Genomic DNA, 21,029 nt, shown 5'->3' with positions numbered 1-21,029 from the left:
TATAAGAAAACAATAGCGCAATTTTTAAAATTGGACAAGAATCCTGTGCAGGCACTTCGCAAAAGAGGTTATCAAAATGGTCAAATAGCAAATGAAAAGTGCTTGGCATCATTACTCATGGGAAAAATGCAAATTAAAACCACATCTTGATAACATATGTTGCTCATAGTCCAGAAACACCACTGTTTCTCCTTGAAAAGACAGTTGCAAAACCACAGTTCTGAATACCATAAAGTGAATTAAAATAGGTGTCAATAATTATAAACAGCCTAGTTTAATTCAGAGTGAGGTTTCTGCTAAAAGTAAGTTGCAGTGAAATGAATTTTAATTCCCCATTGTAATTACATAAGAAACTCTTGTCACCCTAGTACAAAAAGCACAAAAGCTGTAACAGAAACTTCACTCTTGGAATTAAATGTGACTGTTTGCAATTATTGAAATCTATCCAAATTCATTTCTTGATATTTAAAACTGTGGTTTTAAAATTGCTTTCTGAGGAAGAGATGTCAGAGAAATGTGGCTGCACTATCTTTTAAAATCCCTCTCTCAGTGGGGACCTGAGTGGCTCAGTTGGTTTAGCGTCCAACTTTGGCTCAGGTCATGATCTCATGGTTCATGGGTTCAAACCCTGCATTAGACTCAATGCTGACAGCTGGGGGCCTGGAGCCTGCTTCAGATTCTGTGTCACCACTCTCTGCCCCTCCCCCACTCATGCTATGTCTCTCTCTGTGTCTTAAAAATAAATAAATGTTAAAAAAATTTTTTTTAAATCCCTCTCTGAGATGTGGGAGTTTAGTGTCAATAGATGTGATAGCAGTGCAGGAATGTATCCATTCAGAGAGCTGTGAGCAAACCAATTTATTATGGAGCAATGAGAAAAACCAGTACGTGGAAATGCACAGCATGATGAAAATACATATACAGTTTACACTCTCTGGGAATGAAGCATGGGCTTGGGTGAGCTGGGAAGATATGAAAAGCAGTTTGAGCTGCACATCCACTTGGTTTCCCATCCCTCTGGCCCCTCAGTACCCACTGCTTTTCCTCTCCATGTCACTGGTTCTCAAAATGGTGATGTTTATGATGTGTTAATATAAAAGCTTATATACCACTATATTACAACATTTAGAAACTTTTTTTACTATGTTGCTATGTAATTGGCTTCCTTTGCAATTCCATGCTTTTTATTTTATGCACTTATCCTGATAAGGAGTCCATAGGTTTTATCAGACTGCCAAAGAAGTCCCTGACACACACAAAAAGATTAAGCTCCCACCCTAGCCCATTATTAACTTATTATTTACCATGTGTTATTCCATAATGTGTTTCTAAACATGTCTTTGGATGTCCAGACACCTCATCTAGGCTAGAAGCCTTGCTGAATGGCTTGCATATGGTCAGTGCTCAAAGTGTTTTTGTTGGTTTATTGATAACATGAGTCAGTGCTTAGGACTGAAGTTAGACTACCTCTGTTAGAAAACCTAGCTCAGGGACCTTGGGCAAGTGACTTAACCTCTTAATTTTCTTATCTGTAAGTAGAGCTATTAATACTGCCTATCTCATAGGGCTCCTGTGAGAATTAAATGAAAAAAAATATACATAAAGAGCCTGGCAGAGCATCGGCCCCATAATAAACTCTTAATGCACATCATTTCTTAATTATGAGCATATTATTATCCATGAAAGTTTTGAGTGAAATACTGTTGCCAGATAGCAACTAGGGATCCTGGGAGTTAAAGGGAATTGAAAAGATGGGGGAAGAGACAAGAATTCAGGTTAGCTCCTTCAGAGTGAATTCAGACTTAGCCACCCAATGGGGCAATCAAGGCTAATAGAGCTGACTCACAGCTAGTAGTAGACATATCTGTGTGTTGAAAAGTGTGATAAATTATTCCTACCCCTCACTTTGCCCAGTTCTCAAAGTTGCAGGTCCTGGGCTAGGAGATCATCCCCAGAAGGCAATAGTAAAGATACTAAACCAATGTTAATTTCCGCTCACAGAGCAAGAGTCAGCATGGAACAGTGGAGAAAGTGCTGGCCTAGGTCAACACACATCTGTGGCCTTGGTTTTCTCCTTTGTAAAATCAGGGTGCTGGACTGGATGTCCTCCTGATGTCAGGATGTCTGAAGGAATCTGCTTATTTGAGAGGGTGATTATGTTGTAACCAAAGAGCTGGGTCTTAGAATAGCTCACCATTGGCACCTGACTCACAGACACTAGCCTTGAAGAGTAAGTGTAACTGACCAATGGGCAGGAAAGGTTCTCAACACGAAGGACTTGCTCTGGAAAGTGGTCTAGAGGGGTCATAATGTAAGACTCATGCGCCAGCAGAAGGGACAAGATGTATACTTAGTTTATACCTATCTGTGCAGAGAAAATTGGACTAAAACACACTTCTCCTTTCTGATTACTGGGGGCACAGTAGGTCTGAGAATAGGCAGCTGATTTATGAAGCATGTTGGGATAGTGAGTAAGGGCACCAAATATTAGTCCAGGCATTCAATGAGTATGTTATACATACTTCTTCATCAGTAGTCAATAGTGATCTCCTCTAATACATCATTCTAACTCAACTATTTGGTTTTTCACTCAGAAAAATTTAAGAATTCTGATTTGGATCTCTATTTGTGCATGGTAAGCATAGAATTTAATACACAGGAGTATGTTCCATGCAAACAGAAGTACACGAATAGTATTTCAACAGGCTGATTTCGTCTTATGGAGTCTATCATTGCCAGAAGGGGATTCAGAGATCATCATCTTTTTCCATCAATTATTAATTGCCTGATAATGAAAATCACTTCTCTCATATCTCAATGTATCAAGCAAATAGCTAAAGCCTCTCCCTGTATGTTCTTTGTATCTTAAATTATAACAAAGAGAATATTAAAATAAAATGACAACTATATTCCTCTGCCCATAGAATTTCAGTTTGTTTGTTTAGCTGGATGAAGGAAAGCTTAAGCTTGTTATTGGAGATACAGAGATTAATTTAGGTTTTTTGTTTCTTTAAACCTTATCATGCCTAAAGCCTCATGCTGCAAATTAATATCTCTTTTCCTCCTCTATTTCACAATTTGGATTGCAATAGAATTTCTTTCCCTGAGGGAAAGAAAGGGAAATGTCAGAATATATGCTTTGGAAGCTTAAATCCTGCAAATAGATGAAATGTTCCATCAAGCAAAAGTTGCCTAAAGGCTGGTATATTGCTGCATGTATAACTTCTTCAGTACATCTCTTATTAACACATAGGATAAATTGGTCCAAAGAAGGACTCAGGCATTGTTTTACCCAGAAACATGCACCCTAGGTCTATATGATACCAAAAAGATGGTTACTTTAGGGACTCAAAGCCTACCATACCAGTTTAGTGTAATTTAGAGCTAACAAGATACATGACAGTTTGGTTAAAATTTTAATTTTCCGCTTTGTAAGCTTAATATAAATCTGTTTGCTCCAACACCACTTTCAGTGGAGAAGAAAATAGAGATGTTTTAAATTGTGTCTTACAAAAAGATTGGGAAATCAAACAAGGGATTGCTGGATGTCACTCAGCATTTCAAAACCCTTATCTGGCACAAGCTCATATGAAAACATCCTTTTGGATGATGTGTAAAGGAAACCCTCAAACCCTTGATGTCATTAAATTGTTGATGCTGTATTCATGCAATGGGAGTGTCGCCTCAACCGGCTGAGCAATAATCCAAACTTCCTTATTTTTCTTCCTACAAATGAAAGAAAATTATTTTCTCTGATGATTATTGGTTTAGTTATCAACTCTCTGGGTCTGGTTGTAAGATGAAGGTAGGTAAGATAATTTTTTGTTCTAATATGTTTTATGATTCTCTTAATATTGGGAAGTTTTTTCAACACGTATGACAGGAGGACTTAAGGGGTTAAGATTCTCTTGAGAGGAAAAAGAGATTAGAGGCAGAACTAGAAAGAGACACTATGTATTATAGACGATACCAGAGAAAAACCAGACTGACTTCAAGCAGGAGAGGATTTCATCTGAGCCCCATTTAAAGGGTCAGGTGTGAGTCCTGTGACCAATTTCATCTTCCTGCCTTCATCCTCCTTCAGAGAGAAAAATCCTTTCAAAGCCCTTGGGTTATTCACTCTTGTGCCTAAAGGCCTGAGTTACAGGCTCAAACAAGTAACCTCCACTCAGACTCTGCCATAGTCAGACTCAACCGGGATTACTGATACATTAGCATAAAAATAAGAAGGCAAGGGTCCTGAGTGATTTGCTGGGAAATAATTCACTGCAGTTAAACAAGTATTAGTGAAGCATCTACAATGATCTACAATGTGTAGAACAGAATGAGAACTTGAGCCCAGGTCTTGTGGTAACAAAGTTCACCATTTTTTTCCACCATACCACATTGCCTAGGCTCAACTGCCAAGGGTCTGCCTCTACCCCCCCAAATAATACTGGATGCCCAAGTGGTAGAAGCCCTGAGATGTGTGGAAAATACTATTTGAGCCTGTATGTTTTTCAAAGCAGGCATTACCAATCAGTTCCACCAGCCAAACGTGCAGTGAATCCTAACATTTCCATCAGAACAGGTGTCCATCAGAGTATCTGCACAATAGTGCCCATACTGAGCTGAACTGAAATTGTAATGGACCAGGGAAAGATTGGGTGGTCAGGAAAGAAAGAGAAAATGTAGACTTTTTTCTCCCCCAAAAGCATGCTGGGAAAGAAAAGGCAAACCTGTCTGAAGAAACATCACAGTTTTGTCGTATATTATTTTGGTTTGTTTTTTAAGGATTGAAAGATGTGAGCATGCATGTAGGCTAAGGAAAAGGATCTTGAAGGAATAGGATGAAGTTGCAAGAGAGATAAAATAATTGATGGCATTAATAGTAAACATATATAAGAATTACTCTGTATAAGGCATTGCTTTTAAGAGCTTGACATATTTAAATCAATTTGATGCACTGAAAAACCTTATGGGAAGTCATTAATATGATTCTGACTTTACAGATGAGGAAAATAAGGCATAGCTTAAACAGCATCAAGTTGCAAGACTGGGGTTTGAACCTAGCTAGTCAGGCTTAGTCATTGCTCTTAATGGTTGTGCAAATCTGCCTCTCTGGGCAGATTTTGTGTAGAATGAGATGCACTAATGGTGGCCTAGCATTCTCAAGGAGAAAAGACACTTCTTTCTTTGCAGCAGAAGAGATTGGGGCTAGGGGAAGGAACAGAAAAATTTAGAAGAAAAGGAGAAGAGAGTTGAGGGCGTTCACATTAGATGGCTATACTCATTCTTAGATCTAGTTGTCAGCATAAGTACACAGAGGGACATTACCTCCCTACCTGCTGTGTTAGGTGCCATTTCCAAATTAATCTACCAACTACAGTTATTTTGACAAATGTGTGAAAGCTTATGACTGGGACACAGACCTCTCTTATAGCACTTCTATATATTCTCTTTCTCCCTGTTCCAATGTTCACATTATCATTGAAAAAATTTTGGAGAGGCATTATTATCTTGGAATCTGTCCTGAGATTATTCAGGTTGGACTCTGATTCTTCCTGTGAAAGGAATCAATGGCTTTTGGAGTAATGGACTCCAAAGATTTTGAAATTATGCTCAGTAGTCTCCTTGGAGAGTCAAAAAATAAGGCATGATCAATCATGGTATATGGCAGAATATGTAATACCTCTGCAGCCTCCAGTTTCAAGAGACCCACTCTTGAGAAGAACCCTATTATAGAATTTATTGAAAAGGAAGCTGCTATAAAATGTCTAGTGCTAAATGATGTGTTTCAAACCACAAGTGCTGGAATAATTCAGATAAGGTAGCTAAGGTAGTATTCACAAGGTCTTTAGTCACTGAGTACTTTTTTTTTTTTTTTTTTTTTTTTAACATTTATTTTTGAGACAGAGAGAGAGCATTAACAAGGGAGGGTCAGAGAAAGAGGGAGACACAGAATCTGAAACAGGCTCCAGACTCTGAGCTGTCAGCACAGAGCCCGACGCGGGGCTCAAACCCACGGACCGAGAGATCATGACCTGAGCCAAAGTCGGACGCTTAACCGACTGAGCCACCCAGGCGCCCCGTGGCACTAAGTACTTTATAAAAACCGGTATGCTGGTAAAACAGCTCTCAGAAAAACAAGAAAGAGCCCTTACCAGTAGCATTTGCTGTTTTCCATAAGGTAAATATTCCCACCATTGCTAATTTCAAGCTACCAAGCACCTCACAAAATTCCTCAATATTTAACAGTCAGCTTCAGAGGGCCAGTAGGTGCTGGCTTCAGCACACCGCTGTTTTGTTATCCTTTTTCATCCTTACAGCTGCCTTTTAAGACCACCATTATCTCCAGTGTGCTAATTAGGAGAAAAAGAATTTGCCCAAATGCACAGAAGTAGAATGGGGGCAGAGCTTGAGGGAAGCTCAGGGTATATGACCCTAATAACATCCAACTATAGGCCTGTACTCCTTCTTTAACCTAAAAACAGCCACAGATATTCAAGGTGGTAATGTTGTCAATAACCATTCCCCACCTCTGGCTCACTTCTGTTACAAATACATTTTCTGTGGCCCCTTGGGGACTTAGTTAATATTTCTAGATCTTTACTATTCCATAGAGAACCTTGGGTGTAAAAGCCCAGTAAGTGTATATTTTACTTAGTATTTCAAAATATTCTGGCTCCTTGCTACATAAAGAATGGACCAACTATCAGCATCATCTGAGAATGTGGTAGAAATCTAGAATCTTTCTTACCCAGAACTACTAAATCAGAATCTTCCCCGTAAGATGATCCCAAGGTGATATGTATGTCCATTAAAATTTAAGAAGCATTGCTTTAGGGGCGCCTGGGTGGTTCAGTCGGTTAAGTGTCTGACTTCAGCTCAGGGCATGATCTCACGGTTTGTGAGTTCGAGCCCCACATCGGGCTCTGTGCTAACAGTTCAGAGCCTGGAGCCTGCTTCAGATTCTGTGTCTCCCTCTCTGTCTCTGCCCCTCCCCTGCTCATGCTCTGTCTCTCTCTGTCTCTCAATATAAATAAACGTTAAAAAAATTTTTTTTAAAGAATAAGCATTGCTTTAGCCTACAACAATCATATTGGGGCTTTCATGTGTCACGTTGTATGTTGTTTTTGCAGTTGGCAGTGACTGGCACTGATACAATAAAGTCTATCATATCCCATCCTCTTTGTAGCTGATAGTGGTACAGTCTGTGGTCACAAAACACAGCAGCTTTACAGAGTGAGACTTGGCCTCGTTAGCAACTATTGTGAGCAAAGAACCACAGGCTTCTCTTCCATTAACCTGCTTCATAACCTCAAATTTTGTTTTTCTAATTCTACAAGAAACTTTGGAGAGCCAAGTCCAACTAGATTCCTCACAAGGATTTCCTCTCAGAAAAATTAATGCAAAGAAAAGTAAGTTCTAAACACTTGAGAGTCTGTCAGGAAGTGGTGGGGAGGAGTGAGCTTGCCGGAGCCAGACCTCTCTGACATGCTAACTTAATTCAAACCACAGGACTTCATTTGAACTTGGCCAATCATTCCTGACTTGAAAATAGAAGGAAAGGATCTGTGGCCAAAGTTAGAACTTTTAAAAAGAGTTTTGAGGTGTTCAGTAAATTTACCATCCACACAGACATTTAAAAAGCATCGTGGATTGAGTTTCTATTATGTTTTGTTTTCTATGTTTTCCCAAACCATCAGGTTACTGAGGAAATGGCCACAACCCAGATGCATTTAAAGGTAAATCCCCACAGTTTCCAGTTGATATGGAAGTCTAGAAATGAAACAAATACAATTCGGAGAAAGAAAATTTCAAAAAATATCTATTTGGGATTTTAAAATAAAGGCAAAAATTATTCTAATCTGTGGACATCTATTGTAATATTAGTGCTCATGGTGAGAGGCAGGGTGAAAAACCCTTAGCATTTTTCATCTGACCAAAGTAGGGTAGCAAACCTGCCTATTAGAGAGCCGAAGAGCAGCATTATTCATCAGCATAGGATAGAAGGAAGAACATTCTGTCTGCCCAGATATGGGGAGGGTTACTGTGTTCTTACAGAAGGTGGTCATTCAGAGATATTTCTTCAGGCTTCTAGTGATCCAAGGACTCTGAGGTTCCGGGAGGCCACAAAAGGTAGTCTCCTAAATCATCCCTAAACTGAAAGCTTCTTATGAATGGGGACCACATACCTAGTTTGGTCAGCACCATGCCCCCAGCACCAACACTATTACCTGGAACATAATTAGTATTCACTAAATACGTATCATGTGATGGATGGATGGATGAATGAATAAAGCCATTGCTCCAGATTAAAGTCAGCATGTTAGAAATGCCTGATAAATACTCACCAAGTTGCTATCATGATATGCATGAAGGTAAAAGTTTACAGTAGCCTGGAAAACTAAGATAAAAGGAAAACATAGGGCAAAGTCAGAAATGGGGATGTCTGCACTAAGTAGGAATGGGACTGTGCAGACTGGGAAGGGAACAGGAGGAGCACCCACTGTTGGAAGTCTCCATTGTCTAATTCACCATTTTACCAAAGGTTGGATTTGTCCATTTGGGCATTTAACATTTAACATTTAACATTTAACAAAAATCAGTATCTGTTACTGGCAGCTCTGAGTGTAGCACTCTTTTGGCACTGCAGGAGACAAAAGACCTATCCTTCAGCTCAAACCTTCTGGGAACTTAGAATTGAGTTGTGAATGTAAGTCTAACATGATCATATAACAAATTTTTAAAAACACTTTGCAAAATATCAGTAATTTATGATTAAGTTCCAGATAAGGTAATGAATGTTAAATGATCAGACATCTTTGTGAAAGGAGATCTATTTCAAGCTCTAAGAGTCCCTGGTACACACTAATCACTAAATGTTTATGTAAGTGAATGAGTGTTAAAACGTACAAGTTATAAGATCAAAGCAACATGAAAACTGTTTTAAGAATAATGTGTATAGGGGTGTCTGAGTGGCTCAGTTGTTTAGGTGTCCAACTTTGGCTCAGGTCATGATCTTACAGTCTGTGGGTTCGAGCCCCACATTGGGCTCTGTGCTGACAGCTCTGAACCTGGAGCCTGCTTTGGATTCTGTGTCCCCCTCTCTTTCTGCCCCTTCCCCACTCATTCTCTGTCTCAAAAATAAATAAACATTAAAAAAATTGTTTTTAAGAATAATGTATATATATATATACAAAGTATATACCATATTTTATACGGAGAAAGTTCATATTGCTGCTTCATGAAATGAGTGGATACAATATAATGCACCCAAGAGTGTTAAGTTGTTTGAGTGTGGAGACCTTGCTCATGCCTGCATCATCAGAACCTACAGAGATGACCGGAGTGTGCTATCCTTCCATAGGAATTGATGAATCAGTGAGCAAATGAATGAAAAGGAAGTTAATCTAAATTTGAGGTAGGTCATTTAGGCAAGCTTGAGCCAGCTTTCCTTAGCTAGTATGAGTCACTTTCTTCACCAGTCCACTGAGCCTTCTCACTTTGGCTTTCATGGCTAATGCAAAAAAAAAAAAAAACAAAACAAAAAAAAACAAAAAAAAACAAAACAAAAACCAACAAAAACAAAAACAAAAACAAACCCCACAGCATTGGGAAATTTGAGAGACTTATCTATAGAGCACATTTTGCATAATGATTTATAAGAAGTAGTTCCTGCCTGTGTTTTAAATAAAAAGAACACAGGGCATCTTGGGGAGAGGGACTGACATAGGAAAGGTAAATGAGTAGAAATATTGTTACAGGGAATTGAGACCAGACAATGTGTTTAATGGAAAATGAATGATGAGGCAGTGAGAAAATGTAAGAAGGAAGAGATAAGAAAGAACCTTTTCTATTGGGGCACTTGGGTGGCTCAGTCAGTTAAGCACCCAACTCTTGATTTTAGCTCAGGTCATGATCTCACAGTTCGTGGGATCGAGCCTTGTGTAAAGGCCCCTTGCCTGCTTGGGATTCTCACTCCCTCTCTCTGCCTCTCCCCCATCCCCTTGCTCTCTCTCAAAAACAAACAAACAAACAAACAAAATTTTTAAAAAGAAAGTAGTTTTTCTATGAAAGAACACATATCATAAATTATATGTCCTTATCAAAACAAGTTGTGGTCATATATGAAGAAAAATGGCTTCTATTTTCATTTCCACATTCACACAAAGTTAAAAAGAAAACAGTTATTACCATTTTCAACAGCCTTGATGACAGCATTTGCTATATGGCTGGTTAACTTGAGTGTCGAGCTTTGTTAGTTTGCTTTGAATTATATCATCAAATTTATAATGACAAATATAAAATAATAGACATTAATTATAATATGACTAAAAATACAAAGGTAGATGGAGTTAGAAACCTGCTACTTTAATTGCAATCCCCTGAGGTAACCAGTATTAATGGTTTGTTGTATATCTTTCTACATCTTCCTTGATGTTCCCTAGAATATATATATATATATATATATATATATATATATATATATATTTACATACACAGTGGGTAGTTATTGTATTTATAAAAATGTGAACAAATGAAATATATAAGCTTTTTCTTCATTTAAAAATAGATTAGAGACCTCCTACCAGATGAATATATAGAGAGATTTTCTCACGTTTTTAAATGTAGAGTATGAATTTACTACCATTTGTTCAACTATTCCTCAATGGTGTACATTCTGGTATTTTCAGGGTTTTTTCAACCACATATAATACTGCACTGAACGCCCTTGTGATTGCAGACTGTTTTAATTTCATTGTCATGGGTGTCTGAGCCTTGAAATCTCACCTTTCAAACGCCACTTGCTTCCCCTCATCCTCCCTGTCATTTGGAGCATGAAGCCGAAGAGAGACTGCAGATGAGCTATGAAAGCCGATAACCACTCCATACAGCACATGGCCAGCAGCTTCCTGCTACACTATGTACGTCCTATTCCATTGAGATGGCACTCTCCGCTCACATGACCCAAATGCAGCTCTCACTCCACCAAGAACACAGCTGAATCCAACTGCATTGGCAGCTCTGCACATGCTCCGTCTGGCCCTGTGAATCCTCACTCACCCATTGAGATTTCTTTTGGTTTAAAGCAACATTCCAGCTGCTGAAGCTCCGTTGACCTCCAGTGTTTTCCTGGCTCAGATCCAAGGCAGGTGGCCCCCTGCAAATTGTATTTTTTTTAGTTTGAGCTTTTTCGTTTTTTTTGTTGGGGGTTGGAAGGTGTATAATAATTACCCACAAGCATAGCTGATGAATGAAGCCACAAGAAGTAACTCTTTTCCTGGCAGGTATCACAGGAATAACATTTGCCTATTGCCATCATTTGCCTCGACAACAACCTGCAGCTCTAATGCACGTTTAATTCTCAAACAGGAGTTTTGGCAAGTGATGCTGTATCTGACTGATGTGTTGAGTGTAACATGTGAGATGGTGGGTTTTTTTTTTTTCTCTCTCTAGAAACCTGGATGCTTTTTGCCATTCTGATGGTAAATGATGAGACAGGCAACCATGGATTTCAGCACTCCATCTGTGTTTGACCAGCAAAAAGGTAAAAATGCTGCTTTAATACCTCCTTTGGTTCTTCATATCTTTAGTTCAGTGGTAGAGATTCTGCAATTCTGAGGGGGAAAAGAGTAGTGTGTGTGTGTGTGTGTGTGTGTGTGTGTGTGTGTGTAATATGAAAGAGGATTTCACATAGAAAACAAATCTGTTTTACATGTTCACTTCTTGTTTGATAAGCATTTGGAAAAGAAAAATAAGCTTATGGTCTGTTTGTCTTGTTAAAGTATTCCTATGTACAAATTTTAAAAATTGGGTTTCAAACACAACCAGCTATTTCAGATACGATCATCTTTATTCTCATTAGTTTATTTTCAAATCTTTAAAAACTATATTATAGTAACTAATATAAAAAGAACAAATCACATGTCTCTTTTCATTCTATTAACTCAATATCTCATTGCCACAGTTCCATAGATACTTCTTGATTTCCTTTTAGGAATAGATGTTACCTAGATTTATACTATAGTTGATAGAATATCTCATCCGTGGTTGTGGTGTGATTTAACACTATGTTATTTGTAATGACAGGATATATCTTTCCTACTCATAATTTGCCGAGTGGAGGTCATTTTCCACATGAAAAGATTGCTATGGAATCAGCCCCATCCTCATAAAAAGCATGTATTCAGCAGTGCAGTTTGTGTGTATACATTTTGCATATGAACTGTGTACATATACATAATACCTTTGTGTAATTATGCATCTTTTCTATATATGCATAGGAAATTTCCACTCTGTAAATGTAATAAATATTTTTTAGAATATTTAAAAAAAATCTGACATCTAAACCATTTTTTGCAGCCTGTGAATATTCTTCAGGACCCTAAAGTTCTTTGGTCATTTGCTCCTAGTTTTGGCTCCAACATGAAAAAGATGATTTGTAAAAGCTCATTAAGAAAATCCATTGCTTCTTTCTTTTTCCCTTGTCCTGCTCTAGGCCATAGTGTGTTTATTACCCTTCAAGCTGTATCTGTTTCATGGGTGAATTATTTTAGCTCAGTGCTTTCTCAAATATTAGATTTACTTTTAGATCTCTGAGTGACTATATGTACAGATGTATATATAAAGAGAGATAGTTCTCCACTTCTTAACTCATTTTGAATTGCATGTGTGTGTCCCTTCAGAATATGCTGGTTCACATGGTGTTTGATGATGAACACCATAGGGAAAATGATTGTTAAAGCTGTGCCTACCACCATCCCCTCCCCTTGGTACATTTTGTATCACTGAAGACAATCAGCAAAAATGAAAGTCTGCCTAAATCCAAAGACCTCATACTAGCTAAAAAATGACATTGTTGAGCTATGCAATCCAAAGAGGAACACAACGAGTTTATTTTTTTTGAGACTAATCTGAGGAAGCTGGAATTGACTGTGAAGAGGTGGCGCTTCATAATGAATTCATCTGTTCCAGTGTTGTGTTCCCTTACAGGCTTGAGCCCAAAACGTAGTTAACTAGTTAACATATTAATTTGTCATATTTATTTTCTTACAGCACCTTTCATGTGAGCAATTCACAGCATTTCGTCCACCCCACACCTGACCCCCTCATGAAAGTTCACCTTCTCCCTGCCATCTCTATCTCTATTTCTCAATCCTTTCTAGAGGTGCTGAAGTATGGTTGAAATAGCGTAGGTTGGAACAGCAGATCTACTTCTTAGCTGTGTGACCTTAGAAAGCTACCTAACCTCTCTGGGCCTTACTTTCCTCAGCAATAAAATGGAGGAAATAATGTTTGCCTCACAAGGCTGTTGTGAGAATATAAAATAATACATAAAAAGCACCAATCACATTGCCTAATGTGCCATAAGTACTTTAAAATTGTGGCTGCCTTTGTTATTCCTGTTTTAATTGCTACCTTGGACTATGAGTTCCTCAAATGTGAAAGGCTCTTCCCTTCTCTACCTCCAGCTTGAATTTAGCAGTCCTCAGAACAAACAAGAGCTTAGTTAATACTAGTTGACTAAAAAACATTAATTTTTTTTCAGTATTCCAGGGTACTATTTAGAGCAATCCCCTAAAATAAAAATTAATTAGATGATACCTGAGTAGTTCTATTATCACATTAACCCTTCCATCCTCTTAAAAGCATGAAAGGCCATAATGGTTTAGACCATTACATAGCTTTTAAATGCCATTATGGTATATTGTTGGGCAAACCACAGCAGAGTGATTTTCTCCCCAAATATGGGCTTTATTCAAGGGCTTTCCATGAATTCTGAATATTTGAGGAATCAAAATTCTAGTAGCCCTGGATTTCTGTGGAAATGTTGAGAAAAGAAATGATCTGGAAGGATCTCAGAAGTCATGTAATCTATTGGTTCTCACACTCAGCCACACATAAGAATCACATGGACAGGTTTGGAAAATGCTGATGCCTAGTTCTCCAGTATAGTGTTGGGGGGAGGCCTGGAAGCTCCCCAGGAAGATCTCACGTACAACAAGGATTGAGAATCATTCATCCAACCCATTGGCCTAACATCTCAGATGGGAAGAGGGAAGCACAGAGAGGTGAAAAAATGGGGCATGTTTGTACTAATAACACCCAGCTAGTGAGTCATAGAAGGGCCTGAGACCCAGGTATTCTCTATCCAGACATCAGAACATTGAGAGACTTCTTTTCATGGGTAGTCTGTGGCCCCAATAGCTGCTATGGAATGGTTGCAGGGCTCAGACAGCTCTGGTTTATGGTTTCACAGGGAATGGTTAGCATTGTGCACTTGAAAAAAATATGACACAGAATGACCTTCAGGGGTCAAATAATGTGGATGTGTTAAGTCTGAATCCCTTCAGTGACATTTTTCTAGATTTCTCTTTAGTAGAGGTAACAAGGCATCCTTATGCTAGGGGCTCAGGGACATATATATGGCCCTTACTCATGTTATGTCTCAGTTTTCTTCCCATTTGCATGAATCTGGGCAAATCAATCTCCTAGTCTGTGAAATGTGCAGGGTTGCTGGGAGGCTTAAACACCCAGTTATCTGGCTACGGGAACGAGAGTCGTTTCTGGCTTGCTTTCTGAAATTGTGACGCAGGAAGCCTGGGTCTTCAGAGCTCTCCACTCCTGCTTTGTGCTTTTTGCTTTCACCATAGCAACACTGTTTCTGGTCCCACGTGTTCCTCCTGGCTGTCTTCCCTGTCAGAGCCCACATGCAGGAAAGGACCTGTAGTAAAATCATTTACTACGGAACACAAAGCTTCCTACTGCAGTGGAGATGTTATATAACAGAAGATATTTGCATTTTAAGCTTTGTCTCTAATTGTGGAAACAAAAGGTTTGCTATGCCCAAAGGAGGAACCTAAGGCCTCAGAGAGGATGGGAGCTGGATGAGTGGTCCCAAGGGTCTCTCCACACCCTGCCCTGCCCAGGGTCTAGACAAAATTGTGTTTCATGAGCATTGTGTTTGTGGGCACCTGAGGGGGCATGGCCCACCCTGCAGGCTCTTTACTGATAGAGTTGCTGAGAGAAAAAGAGGAGGGCCAAACTCTCCAGTGCAGATTGAATCACTGCAGTAGTGTCCTAGGGCTGCATGACAAAGCACCACAAGCTGGGTGGCTTAAAACAAGAGAAATGTATTGTCTCACAGTTCTGGAGGCCAGTGTATGAGATCAAAATGTCAGCACCTGCTCCTTCTGGACTCTCCAGGGAAGAATCCTCCCTTGCCTCTTCCAGCTTCTCGCTGCTTGTGGCCTCCACTCCAGTCTACACCCCTGTCTTCACATCACCTTGTTCTCTGTGTGTGTCTGTCTCAGAAATGCCTCTGCCTCTCTCTCATAGTTACAATGCACGGATTACCCACATAATCTAGGATAAATCTCTACTCTCAACGTCTTTTAACTTGATCACATCTTTTGACATACGAGGTGATATCCACCCTTTTGTCATACACGGTAAAATTCACAGGTTTCAGGGATTTACGATATGGATGTATCTTCAGGGCCACCACTCAGCCTGTTACGTGGCATGAACAGATATCAAATCTCAAGTCCCTTGTCAGAAAGTATTATGACGGGGGTTTTGGGAAAAGCCATTCTTATTGAAACTAGAGAGAAATTTGGCATTTGGAAGGGAATATAGAAAGGGCATCTACTTGGAGCAAACTCTGTGCAGGCATTTTACATGGATTACATTTGATGAGAACAAATGTCAATTGAGCACTTAGGAAAGCCGGGCTCTGTGCCATGGACTGTACATAGACTAGCTCGTTTAATCCTCACATCTACCCCACTCTCATGTTCCCGCCTTTTACCAATGAGGGAATTTTAAAAGGTTATGACTGACCCAAGGTTACCACATATAAAATGGCCATGCTGAGATTCAAGCTGCTTGACTTCAAAACCCATGTTCTATCTACCACTGTAATCTTCCTTCATCAACCACAAATTTTAATGAAGAAGTAAGAGATTAATGAAAATTCAAATTAATGAGGCACCTAGGTGGCTCAGTCAGTTAAGCATCTGGCTCTTAACTTCGGCTCAAGCCATGATCTTGCAGTTTGTGGGCTCCACAAACTGCAGACCCCACATCGGGGTCTGCGCTGACACTGTAGATCCTACTTAGGATTCTTTCTCTCTCCCACTCTCTCTGCCCCTCCCTGGCTCACGTGCTCTGTCTCCCTCTCTCAAAATAAATAAATAAACTTTAAAAAATTAAAATTAATGAAGCGTGTATTTTCACAATCAAGCTGTTCTTCCATTGTGTTGTGGATTTTTAAAGCTCCCACACACAGATGTGAGGGTTTTAATTTCCAACATTTCATCCAAAATGGAAGCAGTAAACAAAAAGAATTTAGAGTGTAACAAATTTGCACTTTGCTGAAAAAGCAAAAGTGAAAATTCTGCATGACAACCAGATGCCTCCAAAGGAAGAATAAGCACATTTTTAAAGAGGTTTGGGAAGAGAGCAGAGAGAGGCATGCAAAGGAGACAAGACAGAGGGAATGATTTCAGCCCAATTGATGATTTTAGGGTAAAAAACCTAAATGCGTACCTAGAATGAAACCCAGGAACACTGAGGGGGAATTCTGTGATTAATTTTCAGATTAATTGTCCAGATAAAGTAAGATTAGCTGGAACTCACCAGTCCACAGGCTTAGCAGCAGACTGCTGTTGCCTCTGGGAAATGTTTAGCCTTCTCCCTCATTTGGTGAAGAAAGAGGAGCAGAGGGATACAGAGATGAAAGACTTTTTTCTGGTCTTGTGGCCCACTCAAGACCAAGTTTTCTGGAAGCCTGTCCCTCACCCTTCTCTGCTTCACTGCTGTCAATTTGGCACAGGAACCTCCCTCCCATCAACCAACTCCTGGGAAAGGTTGTGACAAACCCATCCACTCCTGGCTCCTCTTGTGAACCTAGCTAGAGGAAAGCCTTGACTAATCTTACCCAAACAATTACCATTCAGAGCCTTTGAGAGCCATGAAAATGCAAGTGATTCAGTGGGTTGGGGATTAGGAGAGTGGTGTCCTCAGTATTCTCCATCACAGGACAGCCCTACTGTCCTAGGGAATGGGGCCTTTTTCCCTAGTATGCATCCCAAGAGGGAGCATCCAGGAGTGGTAGCCACAGGGAATGAAGGTACACTGGTCCCTTAGGTCTCCTGCATCAACCCTTATGTTATGTCCACAGCTTAGCCAGATCAACTTCAGGAGGCAAACCCTCTTTTCAGCCCCTTGTCCAAAAGTCAGCTGGGTCACTACAGTGAGCTTTTCCTACCATCTCTATCCATTAACTCCACATTTCCTTAGCAACTATTAAACAATTGTGTTGGGTAATGATATTCATGTATTTTCTCTTTGATGCAATTATTTGGATGCAAGGATATTTTAATGGAATCTGAAAGAAAGTTTACTAAGCATGTAGCTATTTTTATTGCCAAACAAGTATGAAACAAACATCTTACCCATCCCCAAATATGAGACAAGGTGAGAAGAAGAGGGTCTGGAGGCACTTACATACAAGATTGGTGTAAAAGATGTGTAGAGATATATACCATCTTGCAGAAAGACCCCATCCTACCAGAAGTCATGTTTAGCACTTGTAACTATGAGGAAGGAAGCCTGTCAGTCAGTCCAAAATGTTTGCTGATTCTGAGAATCCACTTATATCAAGAATGATCTACATCTCAGCTTTTCTGATTTATCTCTGAAAAATCATGGTGGTTTTAACTAACACTAACTTTGAACTAATATATAGATTTGTGTGCTTAATAAGGGTCTTTAGTTTGTTTTCTCTTTGTAAAATTTAAAAAATGTAATTTGTGCATTGATAATCTTGTTTTATTGGCTCTATTGGGGAGGAAGAAAAGGGAAGATTCCTTTCACACAGGAAGTATTTCTATCTCTAAATGTTCCTCAGAGTTTTAAAATACACATGTAAAATATTTAATAGCATGCTAATCCTTTTTAAACTTTTTGTTTGAAAATAATTTCAAACTTAAATCTTGTAAAAATGGCATAAAAGAACACTTGACTATCTTTTACTCAGATTCATCTGACATTAATATTTTGCCCCTTTTGCCTTTTTGTTGGCTTTCTTCTGTCTGTGTCTCTATGTCCCACATCGCTCTCTCTGCCTCTATGTATATGTTTATATATGCATGTGTGTGTGTGTGTATGTACTTTTATCTAATCTGTCTGCATTCCAATTTTGTCTAGTGAGCTAGTAACATCTTTCATAGCATTTCTTCCAGTACTTGATCCAGTCTAGGATGATGTATTATATTTAGTTGTCATGTGTCTTTATTCACTTTTCTTCTGGAACATTTCTGCACAGTTTTTTTGTCTTTTATGGCATCGACATTTTGAAATTATAGCCTCTCTCTGTCTCTTTTAATACTGAGTTTCTCCTTTTGGGTTTGTCTGTTGCTCCCTCATGACTAGATTTAGATATATACATTCCCAGACAGAGTACCACATGGGTGATGTGTTCATCTCAGGTTATCACAATACCATTTAAATCTTTTCAAATTCATTTCAAATCTTTAAAATCATTTCAAATCTTTTCAAATTTGAGATGAATGGTGTTGCCTTATTAGTTATCAACCAGTCCTTACAATGTTTTTTTTAACATACTGTTTTCTTTCTTATTGTGAAATCAATACCACCTTTTTCAAAATAGTCAAACAATACAAAAAGGATTTGAGCATAAAAAATGTATTCTAGCAATACGCATGTTGTATAACTAGCAAATGGCTCTGTTCTTCAGTCTATGAGCCTAGCCTGTCTCCAGCTTCTCAGCCACCAAGATGGACTCATTGTAACTCACCCCTCATGCCAGGGCTGGGGAGTAGATTACAAAGGGAAATAGAGGAGATCAGGCCAAGAATATTAACCAGTATCATTAACTGGTCACAAGAAGAGCAGTAACTGGTTTATTAAGCAGCTCCCACATGCCAGGCACTGTGCTAAACTCTTCACCCCTATTATGTCACTTGATCCTCAACACAGCCTATGAGATATGTTCCATCTCTAGACTGTCTGAGGTTACATGACTTGCCCAAGGCCACATAGGGCAAGGGCAAAACTGTCATTTTAACTCCAGCTTCTGACACCCAAGCCCCCTCACACTCCTTTTTACCAAAAGTTATACTTTGCAGGTTCTGATAGCCCACCCACCTACCCCTTCATGACTCTTAGCACGAGAAGGAAAAGAAAGGCAACGGCACCTCAAGCAGGACTGGTGGGAGCTGACAGCCAATGAGGTGTTCCCCAGGCTGAACTTCCAGTTGCAGTGAACTGCCCAGTGGGCTCTACTCACTGTGACAGCCTGACCTCTTCCAAGGTAGCGATGGATTCAGTCTCCATGGCAGACTTCCTTTGGAGGAGAGAAGAGCACCAGCATCCTAGAAGGAGGGGTCAGTGGCTAAAAGGTTGGGGTTACACTGGAATGTGACCTGTGAAGCTGATGTGATAGAAGCTGAGCATTTGCAAAGTCAGGGCTTGGGTTCCATCACAGAAGCTTCAGAAGCCAGATTCTTTATCATATTCGTATTCAGCACATTTGTTCTGTGCAGCAACCTGATGTTTCTCCAAAAGACAGTTCAGGGAGGCCAGCCCTATAAACAAGGTCACACATAAACAGCATTTGATAAAAAGAAAAAAAGAATTATTTTAACATTGATATCCTATGCTGTGACAATAACCTTGACACCATTTCTTTGTTCTCTAACTCACCACAGTAAATCAAAACACAGTCTGCGGTTTTATTTTTTTAAGTTTATTATTTATTTTGAGAGAGAGTGCAAGCAGGGGAGGGGGAACAAGAGAGGGAGAGATAGAGAGACTCCCAAGCAGGCTCAATACCGTCAGCGCAGAGCTCAGATCTCAGGAACCATGAGGTCATGACCTGAGCCGAAATCAAGAATCGGATGCTTTACTGACAGAGCTACCCAGGTACCCCAAGTCTGCTGTTAAAAAAAAAAAAATCTTATTTTTAAGAACTGTGAGAGGGACACCTGAAATTCATCTGAATTGACACTTTCATCCTTCTGATTACTTAGTGCCATCCAAAAATGGTGTTCTAGAGTTTTGGCCATAACTTGGCTGACTCAGCATGACCACTGAATATAGAGAGGAGCAGAGATAGGCTCACAGGCATCTGGTTTCAGGCAGTCAGAGCAGGAACCAATTTCAGGATGGATCCTGGAAGTGTTATGACTGAGAATAGTAGTACTTTTTGGAATTGGAAGGAACGTCAGTGAGTGTTTAATCCAACTCCCTTACTTTTTATATGTGAAAACTGAGACATCGAGGTATTGATGGGGATACAGTATAATGTTGTAATGGCCACTGGAGCCAAACTGAATGGTTCAAGGCCAGTGCCACCACTTAGTGTGTGACCCAGCTAACATCTCTACAGCTCGCTTTCCTTGTAAAGCCTTGTAAACTAAGATGAGGCTACTACAAAGGATTGCTTATATTGATTAACTTAATACATACAAAGCACCTGCAACCATGCCTGGCTCATAGTAATCATTCAGTGAGTGCTAGTGTTGGTTATAGGACTGTTTTAAAGATGATTGCAACAAGGATTGTTATAAAGATTTAATGAAGTAATACATACAAAGCAGTTGGAACTACTAATGGCCCAGAGTAATCACTCAGTGAGTGCTAATGGTTCTTACAAATGACTCACATAAGGTTACACGGACAACTGGTCTTCCCAGGTCAAGAGAACCTCTTACCCTTCAAGTTGACTCCTCCTTGGTAATGAATATGTGGCAGAGCACCACTGTTTTTTTGTGGAAATTGAAAGGGACAAGATTTTCTTGGGCAGGAAAACCAAAAAGGAAATGAATTCTCCAGGAAAGCTCACATAGCTTGGAATACTTCTACTTTCCCTGTCCTCTGTTTCTGGTGTTCTATCCTCTAACACTTGCCTTCCAGATAAAACTCTTCTCTTTGCTCAAAAGCCACTCTGTCAGATTCACTCTCTATGCTGGTGCCAGGCAGGTTTCTGGGCTCTCTACCTGGTTCTAGAAAATCTA

General features: G+C 39.5%; 1 protein-coding gene across 5 annotated transcripts in view; it reads left to right on the top strand.

Moving 5' to 3' along the window:
* Nucleotides 1-21,029, top strand: part of ANKRD55 (ankyrin repeat domain 55) — a 195,758-nt gene that overhangs the window by 88,176 nt on the left and 86,553 nt on the right. For 3 of the 5 annotated variants that reach the window (XM_045493602.1, XM_045493567.1, XM_045493583.1), the window contains one exon: nucleotides 11,443-11,533. In XM_045493602.1, coding sequence (XP_045349558.1) covers nucleotides 11,476-11,533 — 58 coding nt within the window. In that variant the 5' untranslated portion in view covers nucleotides 11,443-11,475. Of the gene's footprint in view, nucleotides 1-10,700; nucleotides 11,135-11,172; nucleotides 11,274-11,442; nucleotides 11,534-21,029 lie in introns of those variants that run through there. The other 2 variants (XM_045493575.1, XM_045493592.1) reach the window with 2 other exon arrangements.

Source organism: Leopardus geoffroyi, chromosome A1 (assembly GCF_018350155.1).
Source record: "Leopardus geoffroyi isolate Oge1 chromosome A1, O.geoffroyi_Oge1_pat1.0, whole genome shotgun sequence".
NCBI classification, from domain to species: Eukaryota; Metazoa; Chordata; class Mammalia; order Carnivora; family Felidae; genus Leopardus; species Leopardus geoffroyi.
Note: the sequence above shows the minus strand (reverse complement) of the source record. Positions and strands in the feature narration are given on the sequence as shown.